At 36.9% G+C, this 14,101-nt stretch overlaps 3 protein-coding genes and 1 long non-coding RNA gene across 6 annotated transcripts; 2 read left to right on the top strand and 2 right to left on the bottom strand.

Moving 5' to 3' along the window:
• The first annotated feature begins 1,384 nt into the window (after positions 1–1,384).
• On the top strand, positions 1,385–5,462 carry LOC106080641 (succinate-semialdehyde dehydrogenase, mitochondrial). Of its 3 annotated transcripts, none has more exons than XM_013242078.2 (4): positions 1,385–1,584; positions 1,690–2,228; positions 2,293–2,581; positions 4,306–5,462. In XM_013242078.2, the coding sequence occupies exons 2-4, from the start codon at positions 1,950–1,952 to the stop codon at positions 5,250–5,252; spliced, it is 1,515 nt and encodes a 504-aa protein (XP_013097532.2). In that variant the 5' UTR covers positions 1,385–1,584; positions 1,690–1,949; the 3' UTR covers positions 5,253–5,462. The 3 variants fall into 3 exon arrangements, with proteins under 3 accessions (XP_013097532.2, XP_013097533.2, XP_013097531.2); XM_013242079.2 differs by lacking the exon at positions 1,385–1,584 and having other exon boundaries at positions 1,656–1,906; positions 1,963–2,228; XM_013242077.2 differs by lacking the exon at positions 1,385–1,584 and having other exon boundaries at positions 1,656–2,228.
• Positions 5,453–7,887, bottom strand: LOC106080642 (uncharacterized). The gene is made up of 2 exons (XR_001220248.2): positions 7,655–7,887; positions 5,453–5,776 (listed from the first exon to the last, which is right to left on the bottom strand). It is a non-coding gene; the product is annotated as an uncharacterized LOC106080642 (long non-coding RNA).
• Positions 7,888–8,798: 911 nt separating this feature from the next.
• Positions 8,799–9,928, top strand: LOC106080585 (replication protein A 32 kDa subunit). The gene is made up of 3 exons (XM_013242003.2): positions 8,799–8,912; positions 8,974–9,616; positions 9,685–9,928. Exons 1-3 carry the CDS (start codon positions 8,900–8,902, stop codon positions 9,761–9,763), a joined length of 735 nt encoding a protein of 244 aa, XP_013097457.1. The 5' UTR covers positions 8,799–8,899; the 3' UTR covers positions 9,764–9,928.
• Positions 9,929–11,499: 1,571 nt separating this feature from the next.
• LOC106080588 (uncharacterized) lies at positions 11,500–12,177 on the bottom strand. The gene is made up of 3 exons (XM_013242006.2): positions 12,071–12,177; positions 11,770–11,967; positions 11,500–11,706 (listed from the first exon to the last, which is right to left on the bottom strand). The coding sequence occupies exons 2-3, from the start codon at positions 11,945–11,947 to the stop codon at positions 11,639–11,641; spliced, it is 246 nt and encodes an 81-aa protein (XP_013097460.1). The 5' UTR covers positions 11,948–11,967; positions 12,071–12,177; the 3' UTR covers positions 11,500–11,638.
• Between the last annotated feature and the right edge of the window lie 1,924 nt (positions 12,178–14,101).

Genomic DNA, 14,101 nt, shown 5'->3' with positions numbered 1-14,101 from the left:
TGTTCATCAGGACGGCCTCTATTGAAGCACTCGACAAAATGATACAATTAATGCTGCGAGAATAAGAGAGATTTCTCTTTTGTCAAGCAGCGGCACTGAGCTTGATAAAATCCAAGATAGCTTAGACAATTTGGACTACATACTGTATGAGCCGCTTTTTGATATTCCAGTGTAGAGCAGACGGGCTTACAAGATAAGATATTGTCTTAAAAATTTCAGGGAAACTGTTATCTTTGGGTATGCCAATAGCGACATGTAATCTAATTCGTCGACATAAAGTCCAAAGGGCAACATATGGTTGACTATCACGTGTGGAGGGCTTTGAACGCGTCAAGTTTATGTGGCGCTATCTAAAATTATAGAGTTCTAGCACTTTGCTGGTGTTGCCTAGAACAGTATAATCTATCATCGTGTACTTTGTTACCAAATAAATCAAATGTACACAGAAAAGAATAAAAATCGATTTCAATCACGAATTTGGAAAGTGTTATTTTTATTCGTATCACACTATGTGTGCAACTTTAATGCAGAGTTTACATGGCACATCTGATGCATGGTCATTGTAATAGTATTTGTTGTATAAGTTGTATGCGTCACATGTACACATAACCATCAGTCAAGGCTGAGAAATCGAAATCATATAATATTTTTTCAAAAAATGGCGTCTATCGATTACCTTTTACATATAAATGTGTAATCATTAATTGGCAGATATTGAAAAACGGGTTCTGTGCCGAATAAAGTTTTAAAATGAGAAAATAAATATGAAAAATTAAATAAAATCAAAGAAAAGAAAAAAATCGATGTACAATTTTTGGCAAAATCTGTTATCAACACGTACACACGATGGGTACGATCATAATTTGCCTTCTAAAAGGGCCATAACAATATCATAATTTGACATGTCATAAGACAAGAACATGTTGTGTGATGGTGTGAAGACTCAATATCAGAATTCGGTCAAAAGTCTTGACGACAACTCGAATTTCCCTTTTGAATTTCCCATAATTTTGGTTCCGAAGTCATGTCTGCCACTCTATATATTTTTCGTTAAGAATTCAGACAGACTTCGGATCCAATTTCGGATAAATTTTCCAACTTTCGTAAATCCTTCTGACCAAGTCTAAACGTTTGGTTCACTGGGTATGTAAATGCACACACACAACAATGCACACACACAACCAAAACTCTCTGAAAGATAGTGCACTTCGCGAGAAAATATACTCAGTTTTTTGCTGTACACTACTTAGGTTAATGTGTCTTGCGACACATTGCTACAACAACAACAGCAATAATAAATATGAAACTGCGCCATGAAGACGATGACAGAGGCATCGATAACTACTCAGAAAACTTCACTGGAATTCTATCCATTACACCTGACTTATACTGAATCGGCGGTTACATTTCCCATGGCAGCCGGTTGTACGTACCGGATTGACCCGATGGTGTCCTTCATCGGCAAAAGCTGCCGCCTCGCTGTATAACACTGCTACAACAACATCATATGATAGAGTTGCTTTGTATAATTAAAGAGAATAGAATAATTTTTTATTCAACCATGTACAATCTCAACCAATCCCGGTAAATCGAGTTTTTTATTCAAGCAGGCAGTCCTATCACATGTTTCACCCCTAACTTCTTGATATCTCTCATTTCTCTGTTATCTTTTTGTATTTTCACATTTAGGGTGTCAAGGGGTGGCCATTCCCCACACAATTTATTGCACGATAATTGAAATTTATTAAAATTAATAGAACGAGTGAGCACCAGATAAAATCTGGAGGCACAAACAACAAGTGGGTAAATTAGATTGTGAGTGTTCTTAGTTCGACACAACGACCAGTTGGTGGCAAATCAATTGAGAAGAGCAGTCAACAAGCCATCTTCGCCACATATAATTCAGGCAAAAGAAAAGGATATACATCTTATAGATTGAATAATCAATAATGTTACGTTTAGGAGTGCAAACGTTTTTTAAAACGCAACTTCAAAGTCGCGCAATGTCTTCGTTATTGCTTTCAAAAGGTTTGATTGATGGAAAATGGGTTTCGGCAAGCAGCGGTGAACAATTCGAGGTAAAAAATCCAGCAAATGGACAAGTTATAGGAAGTGTTCCTAATATGAATGCTAAGGATGCTCAGCTAGCCATAGATGCAGCAAAGCGGGCATTCTATTCCAATGAATGGTCTGGCCTTACAGCAAAACAAAGATCTCAATTGTTAAAGGTACCTACATGTCATAGAGGAAGGTTATTTTGAAGAACTTGTTTTATAATTTATTCTATTCTAGAACTGGTATCATCTTATTGAAAAGAATACACAAGAAATTGCCGAAATTATGACAGCAGAATCTGGCAAACCTATTAATGAGTCTAAAGGTGAGGTTGTTTATGGTAATTCATTCATGGAATGGTTTGCCGAGGAAGCTAGGCGCATTTACGGGGAAATTGTCCCAGCACCAGTACAGAATCGGGAATTAATGGTCCTGAAACAACCCCTTGGCGTGGCTGCTCTTATAACACCTTGGAACTTCCCATTGGCTATGATTACCCGCAAGGCAGGAGCAGCTTTAGCAGCAGGTAAATAACTTATTATATACATACATTAGCAATAGTATAAAAGGAATAAAAATAAATTTTTGGTTTGTGCTGTTAATGCTGGCGATATTTGTAGGTAAGAGTGATGGCCATTCATTACTTAAAGGCGCCAATAACTACACTTGCCATATAAAGCAGCATAGGCACTCAGTATTTAAGAAAGAACCGGTTCCGACATTCCTCGCACTTAGACTCTCCACTCAATATGGCTGATAGTTCGCGGCTGCATTTGTTGCCACTCCGAACGGAGCATTTCACTATACGCAACTTGTGGACGTGCGCGGTAGATTTCAGTTAAGCTTATTATGAAAACAATGAACACCGCAAAGATCAGAGCTGACAATTCCAAATTATGTGGTGCTCATAATTATCCCGCGTCATGATAAGGTGCAACCAGCCAACTTCAACTTTTTTCATGAACTCTCACTTTCCTTATCCATATAATTATCCTTATACACTGTGTCCGTTAAGAATATCCCTCTTTAATTTAAGCTAGGTTGAAAGAGGATGATACTAAAACATCGTCTTGACTTTCGCTGGGGTAATCGGTTTGCCCATTATTATTCCTCTATATTCTCAACTTTAGCCGCAGGTTTTTTTACTGAAAACCTTCCGTCAACGCATATTCTCATACAAGTGGAGCCCACAGCCGGCCTCGGCCATTTTAGATCCATCTGTTAATATATTTATGTCCGTAAAACTTTGCAATCCGTCCTTTCCGATATTAAAGTTGTTCCTATAATATTCAGCATAATGAGGCGAGTTAATGGTGCCTTAAAATAACCAACAAACATTTCTTGTTCGACTACAGAAGCTTGAATAGGATCGCTACCTCCGTATTGAAATATGTGGCCACTACAACAGCGACATCTTCCGTCAGCTATGGCTTCGGCATCTGGAAGTCCATCCGAATGATCATCTTGTCACTATCGTACACGAGCATATCTCGACGGCAGATGACGAATTGGGCCTAGTTACAATAATCTTAATAAAGTCCTCTCCGCGAGCTCCCTAATATACAGATCGATCTACTGAACTCCCAACAAAATCTTCAACGACCGTGACGTAGTAGTTTATATGTTGGCCTATGACGCTAAATACATTTTTTTATTGCCACCACCATAGGATATATTAATCTAGTCATTTCGTTTGTAACGCCTCGAAATCTTGATCTTTGACCTCATAAAGTATATATATTATGAAATCGCTATAGCGACCGAAGAATAAAGCTTTACACAGATAATTCTTATTGATGTAGGTCGTAAGGGATTGCAATTGAGACTTTTCGATTCAAATTTAGATATGAACAACGGAGCTGTATGTACAATGGTCCTTTGGCCATTCAAGGACTCTATATAAACCGATCTCCCGATTAGTTTACTATTTCCATGAGAAGCTTATAATTTTGGCGGATTTTCCAAATATCTTGTAAGTAAAGTACACATGCACACTTCATCTAAGTGTTGTGCGCGTGTTAATTTTTGGTAGAACCCATAGTGCTACGTCTTTACATGTTTTCTTTTTACTCTTATAAGCAATAATTCAAATTTCCCGATGCCAACATACAAATAATTTTAATGACTAATATAATCTATGCTATGTATGACAAACCATCGAATATTTAAAACCTTAAATTGTTATAAACCCATTTTACTTTTCGCTTTCTGCATAATTAAAATTAAAAAATTTCTATTTCTATTTAACAGGCTGCACAGTTGTCATAAAACCTGCAGAGGATACACCTTTGACTGCACTTGCTGTTGCAAAGCTTGCACAAGATGCTGGTATACCAAAAGGTGTGGTTAATGTTGTGACTACCAATAAAGCAGCACCCATTGGTGATCTGTTTTGTAAAAGTCCCGATGTTCATGGGATTTCTTTTACCGGTTCAACAGAAGTGGGCAAAATCCTGTACCGCCAATCCGCTGATGGCGTTAAGAAAGTTTCTCTTGAACTAGGTGGCAATGCTCCGTTCATAGTCTTCGATTCGGCAAATGTAGAGAAAGCAGTTGAGGGAGCAATGGCATCCAAATTCCGCAACTGTGGTCAAACATGCGTTTCTGCAAATAGATTCTTTGTTCAAGAAGGAATTTATGATAAATTCATTGAAGGACTAAAAGCGCGAGTGGAATCACTGAAAATTGGGCACGGTAGTAGTGCCGACACACAGATTGGACCCCTAATCAATACAATGCAATACAATAAAATCTGCGGATTCGTTGAAGATGCCGTAAACAAAAATTGCAAAGTCATATCCGGTGGTAAACCCCTAAAGGATGTGGGTGAATTATTTTATGCCCCAACAATTATATCCGATATTGCACCAGAAGCAAAAATATACAACGAGGAAGTTTTCGGACCTATTGTTTCAATAATAAAATTCAAGACTGAAGAAGAAGCACTCAAAATAGCTAATGCTTCGCAACGTGGCTTAGCTGGTTACTTCTTCAGCGAAGATATTCAACAAGTATTTCGAGTGGCAAGACGCTTAGAAGTGGGAATGGTGGGAGTCAATGAAGGTCTAATCTCCGCAGCCGAAGCTCCCTTTGGTGGTGTGAAAGAGTCTGGTATAGGCCGCGAAGGATGCCATCACGGTATTGATGAGTACACCGAAATAAAATACATATGTTTGGGCAATTTAAAATATAATTGAATTGATACAAGTACATTAGGTATAATAGCACCGCAGCAGCTTTAAATTCTGGTATCAAAGTCTTCCACAATGCAAAGATTGAATTATTGTTGTCGTCGTATCCCTATAGATAATATATATTTTAAGAAATCGTTTAACTCAGTTGCCATTAGCCATTATAAGTTGTTAATAAACAGAAAATAGTAATGAAAGTAATATAATTAAAACAAACGTATCTTTGTTATGATTTTTGAGGACACATAATATAAAATCCAATTACAAAAATGTATCTTCTATATGCACAAAAGACATACATATTTAAAAAATAAATGAATGATTTCTGAACCATCTATTTTATCAATGACAAACACGATTAATAGGCATAAGTTCCATCCAGTCCAACTCAGTAGAATTCCAGGTCAAATTTGTATATTTTCAAAACGGGTGTGTTCTTGATGTGAAGTGGCTTGCAATTCATAGAAGTCAAATAAACGCATCAAATCATTTATTGCTTTTACCAACACCCATGATAGTTTAAATTTATTCTAACCCCAAAACAAAAGAAGATTAGTTAACAAGATTTTTTTTAAGTAAATAACAAATTTATGAATTTTAATAACAATTTTTAATATATGAAGAAAATTAGTGTTTTATAATATTAACAAATAACTATGCTTAAAAATGACGCATTATAAAAGTGTTTGAGCTGATACAGCTTATAAAGGGTGATTTTTTTGAGGTTAGGATTTTCATGCATTAGTATTTGACAGATCACGTGGGATTTCAGACATGGTGTCAAAGAGAAAGATGCTCAGTATGCTTTGACATTTCATCATGAATAGACTTACTAACGAGCAACGCTTGCAAATCATTGAATTTTATTACCAAAATCAGTGTTCGGTTCGAAATGTGTTCATTCACCGTAACGTTGCGTCCAACAGCATCTTTGAAAAATACGGTCCAATGATTCCACCAGCGTACAAACCACACCAAACAGTGCATTTTTCGGGATGCATGGGCAGTTCTTGAACGGCTTCTGGTTGCTCTTCACTCCAAATGCGGCAATTTTGCTTATTTACGTAGCCATTCAACAAGAAATGAGCCTCATCGCTGAACAAAATTTGTCAAAATTTGAACACATTTCGAACCGAACACTGATTTTGGTAATAAAATTCAATGATTTACAAGCGTTGCTCGTTAGTAAGTCTATTCATGATGAAATGTCAAAGCATACTGAGCATCTTTCTCTTTGACACCATGTCTGAAATCCCACGTGATCTGTCAAATACTAATGCATGAAAATCCTAACCTCAAAAAAATCACCCTTTACATACATGGATATTGATATGCCGGCGCTGGTAACTATGAGCACTCAGCCTATCACTTTTAAATCCGATCTGTGTGGGGTTCATCGTTATGTTGAGAAGCTATGCTGGAAGCTACCAGGCGCGTCCACAGGTTGCGTATAGTGGAAGCTCCATACGGAGCAACTGAAAAAGCAGTCTCGGACAATCAGCGGTATCGAGCGAAGGATCTCAGTGAGAGACCGAACTCTTGCTTAAACACTGAGTGCCCATGATGCTTCATATAACAAGAGTGGTTATTGGCGCCTTTAAATAGACAATGGTCCGACGCGATCGGTTCTATGGACTGGGGTGTTCTTGCTCATATATAGGAGCATGATAATAGTTACCTCCACGTACAAATATATGGCTACAACATTAATGGATAAGCAAAATTTTAATAAAAAAATAAAAATTTAAACCTCTAGGTGCTTAGGAATTTTCATCGAACGATCGCTAAATATAATATGCACTAATTCCAAGCAAACTCGGAAATCGCGTTGGAAATTACAACAGAAAACCAAGCGCAAAATTTTAGCAAAACTCAACGCGTTAAACCAATTACACTAAAATTAGACTAGGGGCTGAATATGTTAGAAAAATGATCGGTTTATAAGGTCTCAGGTGATGGAGGGATTCTCAACTGAACAAAGGTCATATTAGATACGAATTTAGCCCTCCTTAAGAATTTGAAAATCCGTTAATGTGGGAGCTATATATGAACATAAAAAGAGGAGGCAACCTTCTCATAAATCAATTAGTGTTGTCCGATTCAAGTTAAAGCTAAATGACAAGGGTCCTCCGTTTTAAAAATAACCGCGAAAAACAAGTATTTGTACGCACCGTATTGACCCGATGGAGTCCCTCATCAGCAAGGGCTGCCACCTCAGTGCACAACACAATGCTACGACAACAACGAACATAGACCAGCTTTATGTCTTATAGAACTTTTCGTGAATATTATTTAATGGATGTATAGCTGTTGTTGTTGCCGTCCGGCCTCTCACTGAGACCCTCCGAGTCTATCGAGTAGTCCATTATCTGTATTCAGTTCGTCTCTATACTCATATTTCTCCTTACGTTGAGCGAGTTTTGGAATGTTCCTTCCTAAAGTTAATTGATTTCAAATGTCTGATATTTTTCCACAAAATATTCATAGCGCAGTGACCCCGTTTTCTTGTAGGCTCGTTTAGGTTTGGTGGTACACGACGAAATCAGATTATCTTTCCTATGGGTTGGAATTCTATTCTGCTTTCGGAATAGTCCTTAAAATTTTTAATTGTTCAGCGAGCGGAATTTGACAGCAATCAAATGTTTTTGATTCCATACCAATACACGTTTTTTCTGCACTTCTTGTTTTAACCATTTAGTTTATTTTAACGGAAAAAATGAAGAAAAGCGAAGCTTGAAACCAATAAAACATACAAAAACGATGCCCACAATGCTTTCAAGTGTTGCCACTTTGATTTTTTTTTATAATTTTCCTCACTATAAACAGTAACTAGTTGTCCTCCTATTTTTAGCCAACGTTTCGCCGACGTTTTTTATATGGAGATTGACAGCATTCCGCTTGAAAAGCTGAACAGAATACTCAGCTTATGGCCAAAGTTTATATGAACAGATCATTTCAAGTTAGAGTTGTCAAATTATATAACTGTCTTCATAATAACATAAAAGATTTCTCGATATCAGATAACACCTATCGAAAAGATTACTCCGTTATTTGGCAACACCCACATAACAGTAATCCTTTTTTAGTAGTTTGACTGTGTTGATACTTTCACCTCAATGAATTATTTATATGTATACATATACATTAACATGCATTCAAATATATTCACATTTTTTCCTTATTTCTCATCCAATTTTTTATTATCTAGTTGGGAACTTTATTTCTGTTTTATAAGAATATTTTCAAATAATAATATTTAATACTTTTTGATTGTATTCAAATATAATGAGTAGTTAATTTTTGCGATCTTAGTCTTTAAGTCATTATTATAATATATTTTGTATATTAAACATAAGGAGTAGTTTATTGAAATTTGTTTAAATTGGCCACTGCGTGGCTTCAAGTTGCATTATCTGAATGAAATAAAAATATTAAATGAAAAATGTGGCTGCAATCACAACAGAATTATTAAATTGTTACGACAGATTAATCAAAAGTTGCAAAGGACCTATTCGAAAGTAAGTAATCGATTAATAGGTGTTTAATCGATTACAGTTTCGCAAAAAGGCGGCAGCACTTTTGGAATTGATCAAAACAACGCGCAAACACAAATTCTATTTCACCATAAAGATATCCCTTTAGGCAAAAGAAAAATGAACGACACCTGTAGGTATCCTTTATCCTTTCGAAATAATAAAAGCTTTAACTTTATCAATTGTTGTTGAAGTTGGCGGAGAATTTAATGCTAATCAAACCACTGATGGTGCGGCGTCCGAGAAAAAGTCCGAGGGAATTGCTCCAGTGTTGATAAAGCAAGTTTTGAATTCGCCAGAAGGAAACTTTCAAATGTTCGAAATGAGTTTTAGTATGGTTTGTGTTAAGGCCATTGTGCGAAATATAGATACATCATCGACAAAGATAACGTATACATTGGAAGATAGCACTGGACGCATTGAAGCTCATTACTGGTTGGAAGAAGGGGATACGCTGAAAGCACCCGATGTAATGTTAAATAATTATGCCACAGTATATGGCAGCGTTCGATCACAGGGTGGTCAAAAGACATTGATGGTCTTTAAAATGTTGCCTGTAAATGATGCAAACGAAGTGGTTACACACATATTGGAAGTTCTCAATGCCCGCTATAAGTCGGAAGAATATGCTACGAAAGGGGGTGGCTGCGACTTTAGCGGTGGTTCCAAAGCAGCCAGTGATGGCGGCGGCTTTGGAGTACAAGGTAGTAATGATTTGGGTTTGGATGGCAAAAACCTTGTTGTTTTCAAGGCTATAAAGGAGCACATGTCAAATGATGGCATTAGCCGTGATGAATTAAAACGCAAATTTACCCAAATGAGAGAATCCGAACTGAAGTAAGTAAATGAGTTTATATATATGCGAAGGCTTTGGCATTGCTAAAATTATTTTATATATATTTCAGCGGCATCCTTGATTTTATGATTTCTGAAGGTCACATATATTCTAGTATAGATACAGACCATTTCCTTAGTACGGAGTAAAAGCAATGCATTTACCATTCCATGAAGACTTCAATCGCTGCCCAGTTTTTTTTATTGAAACGAAAGACTGGGTACATACTTCGTTCTCAAAAATTGGCTAATATTTACGTTACTTTGTTACTTTTTTACGTAATCTATGAATAAAAATTACAGTATTTTAATATATCCCATTTAGAATTCACATTTATTTTCTCCGAAACAAAATGTTAAAATCAATGAATACTTTAGAGGAAGTGAAAAAAAAATCGTCAGCTCCAATGCATAACTTATGGGTTGATTATAGCATATGGGTTTGCAAAACAGGAACGGTTTCTTTAAGCAGTTAGCTCTCTCCGGTATATAACTGATCGTCAACTCTCTGATATTGGGAAATTATATATCATTCTTGGATGATGTTTGCGGTATTTCGAACTAAGTCGATTTTATGCTGCTCAGAACACAAACTTCTACCATCTGCTCAACAGTGTCAGTCTCTGGGATGCAAACGGATAGTTAACTTAAATTTCAAACTCATAGAGCTAGGAACCCTTTGGTGTACGTAATGGAAGACGTTTGAACTATAGATATAACCACGCCACGTTCCTCCAGCGACTGGTCTATGCACCGAAATACTCCACAAGGAGTTATTGTTGTTGTAGCAGTGCGTTATACACTGAGGCGACAGCTCTTGCCTATGAAGAACTCCATCAGGTCAATCCGGTACGTACAATCGGCTGCCATGGGATTACTCCATAAGGAGTAACTGCGGATAATCAGCGGTGTTGAGTGTCGGTGAGATTGCGGTCGGCACTGGCTTTTGCTTAAATACTGAGTGCCTTTGATGCTCGATATGAAAAGTCGAGTTATTGGCGCCTTTAAATAACTAATGGACATCACGATCCGCGGCGGGCGGTATGAGTTGGAACGAGCTTGCTTACCTATAGGAGCTTGACGAGGATCACTGCCTCAATATGCAAGTGTGACTACAACAACAACCTTGCTCGCTATTGGGGACTTAGCATGGATCGCTAAATCCGCATGGGATGGCTATGAACGCAACAATAATTAGAAATTTGAGCTCCAAATTGTGTGGTGTTTATCGTCTAAGACCTACTGGGAGCTCATCTAAGACCTACTGGGAGCATCCACAGGTTGCGGATAGTTGAATCCTCAATACAGAGTAGCAGCAACTGCAGTAACGAACAATCGGCCATATCGAGTGGAACGACTCGGTAAGAGGCCGGACGTTACCAGTTCTTGCGTAAATACTATGTAACTGTGGTACTTGATGTGACAAGGCGTATTATTGCCAACTTTAAATAAATCATGGACATCACCTTCCCTTGGACCGGAACGAGCTTGCTCACCTAACCTATGGAGCCTGACGAGGATCGCTACCAGAATGTGACTACAACAAGTACACCGAGCCACTCAAACTCTTCATATAGAACTTCCTGTAGTGCTAATACCAATTCGAATGTCTTACCTATCAATAAAAGTCTGGTGGACGACGCCCTCCATCCATTATGATGACTACCACGACCAAACTCATATTGTAATACCAGTATCTACTTGCAAGCCCCACAAAACAGTCGAATCTATGTATGGACAATTTTGCCGGGCTTTGAATCGCTCGAATATTTCCGAAGCTGGCTTTAGTTTTAGCAGATTACATATTTTTGACAATGTACTTTAAATCCATGGCAAATATTGGCTGACTTCTGCGTTTTCTGTTATCAATAAAATTTCTATTCTAATTTTTAAAAGTCCCACTTATGGTTGACATTTATTTTCTCGGAAAAAATATTCAAATCAATGACATCTAAATACACAAGTTGAGGAAACGCGTGGTAAAGAACTATGTTATTCTCCACATACAAAATACGCTAAATTATCTTAATGATGTTCGGCATGCTCCTTGGCCTGTTGTTCAGCCCAAGCCTTTTTGTTTCCAGGTGAGTTAGCTGAAACGAGAAGGAATGAGGTAAAAAGGTATTAAAATTTTAAATGTTACTTGGCTGCCTTACCAAGTTTGCTAATCTTGTAGAAGACGGGAATGGACAGACCGAATGCAATGAAATAATAACGCCAGATCCATTGGTTCTTGATGTAATGTTTCATGGGGAATTGGGCTATTTTGGCAGAGAAGGTGTAGGGGAACTTCATGGGATTGCCAACAGGCTTCTCAACAACTTTGTCAGCCATTTTTGGGATTTGTTATATTTCTAAAAAAATGGCGAGAAATCACAAATTATATCAAACCTTCAAAGTTTTCAATTTAATAATTATGTAATCAACAAATTTCCACTCAGAAAATTCTCCCAATACCTCCAGTCAAGAAATTCGCAAAATGTCACTGTTGAAGTTAGCTGTAGTTTAGGGATCTAAAAGTCGATTTTCGACTAATCGATTATCCGACGTGTAAAAAAGTCGTCTTCTTGTGGCTAAAAAAATCGAACTCGTAGTTGTTGTTGGATTCGTTAACATTGCCGCCCGTCAAAGCCGTCAGCACTAGACAAAGCTGTGGCTTCGTTTTATTAACGATATAAGGCTGGTACCAAGAAAAATTTACCCAGGTAGTGTACAGCAAACAGCTGAGTACAATTTTTTCTCGCGGAGTACACTATCTGTCAACGAGATTTCATAAAGTTCTGTTGTGTGTGTGCTTTATAGTTAGGAACCACAGCACACACAAGCGAAGAAAAATGGCGCCAACTATTGCATACTCAAAATCAGAGTTGCACTAATCACTGATTTGACAGATAGTACACTCGATTTTTTGTTGTTGGCCAACTGCTCCGACCTGTTAAATTTGTCTTGGCTGGTACTATCAAGATATATTTATTTACAGGTATTGGCAGTTGCCCAACAACAAAATATTAAGTGCACTCACGATATTTTCATCTATAGGTAACGGCAGTTGCCCAACAGCAAAATATTGAGTGCACTATCTGCCAAATCAGTGTTTAGTGCAACTCTGATTTCTTGTTTGTTACTAGTTCGCGCCATTTTTCGTTGTTTGTGTGTTATGGTTCTTAACTAGAATATACACACAACAATAACTCGTTGGCAGATAGTGCACTTCGCGAGAAAAATTTGTACTGAGCTGTTTACGATACACTACCTGGTAATTATGTCATGTAATGCACTATCTGTCAAAATCAGTGATTAGCGCTACTCTGATTTTGTGTACGTTACTAGTTCGCGCCATTTATCGTTGTTTGTGTGTGTCATGGTTCTTAGCTAAATATAATACACACACACACAGCCAAACTCGTTGACAGATAGCAAAATATATTAATTTACAGTTAGCAAGATGAATTTAAAAAGGTTTTCTCACGCGAACAGGTGTTAACGGCCGGCTAGTTTTGGCGGTTTTAAGATGTTACATTTTTGTTCCCATTCTCTTTGTTATTATCTTCTTTTAGTGTGTTGTCAGCTTGATGACAAGATGGCGGTTGCACCATATGATTTGTGGTTGTTGCACAAATGAGACCACATTTATTTGTTTCGCCATGACAGTACCTAGATTTATGTAACGGGTGACTTTTTAGCTATTATCTTTTTGGCAACACTGGTTTAAACAGCTCACGCATGTTTTGTGTTTGTTTCACTGTCAAACATCTTCAGTTTGGTCTATAATTTAACCATGAATCCTCTAACAACGAACAACGCTTGTAAATTATTGAGTTATATTATCAAAATATTATCAGATTTTGCATTTTTCGTTGTTTGTGTCTTCTAGTTCTTAACTATAATACACACACACATCCAAAACTCGTTGACAGATAATGAACTTCTCGAGAAACAATTTTACTCAGCTGTTTACGGTACATTAATTGATAATTATTTCATGACAGATAGTGCACTTCGCTAGAAAAATTGAATTCAGCAGTTTACGGTACACTCCCTGGTAATTATGTCATAGGTACTTTATTCGATTTTCGCAATATTGTACGCCAATTACTTTTTTATATAATAGATTTTAGAGCAAAAAAAAAAAATGATTTTATTCAATAGGACATTCCCTCATTACTTGTGGTAAAGTTTTATTAAAATTGTTATTTGTGTAGTGTTTCAAAAAAGTTATCGCGAAAATATAAATAACCAATACATAATTATAATATTTTATAAATGCAAAATTAAGTTCAGACATCTGAAGGATTTAAGGACATTTTAGAAAAAAAATTGTAGTGAAATTCTTACGAAAGACAAAATTTTAATAAATTTTTTTTTTAACAAATTTTAATGAAAATCTTTCTAGAGACAAAATTCCGTAAAACCCCGTTTGCACTGTTGATTTTATAATGGGAAAACAGATGATTGAACCATTAAATCCGGATTTATAGAGCAATGAAA

This window comes from Stomoxys calcitrans, chromosome 2 (assembly GCF_963082655.1).
Source record: "Stomoxys calcitrans chromosome 2, idStoCalc2.1, whole genome shotgun sequence".
Lineage (NCBI taxonomy): Eukaryota > Metazoa > Arthropoda > Insecta > Diptera > Muscidae > Stomoxys > Stomoxys calcitrans.
Note: the sequence above shows the minus strand (reverse complement) of the source record. Positions and strands in the feature narration are given on the sequence as shown.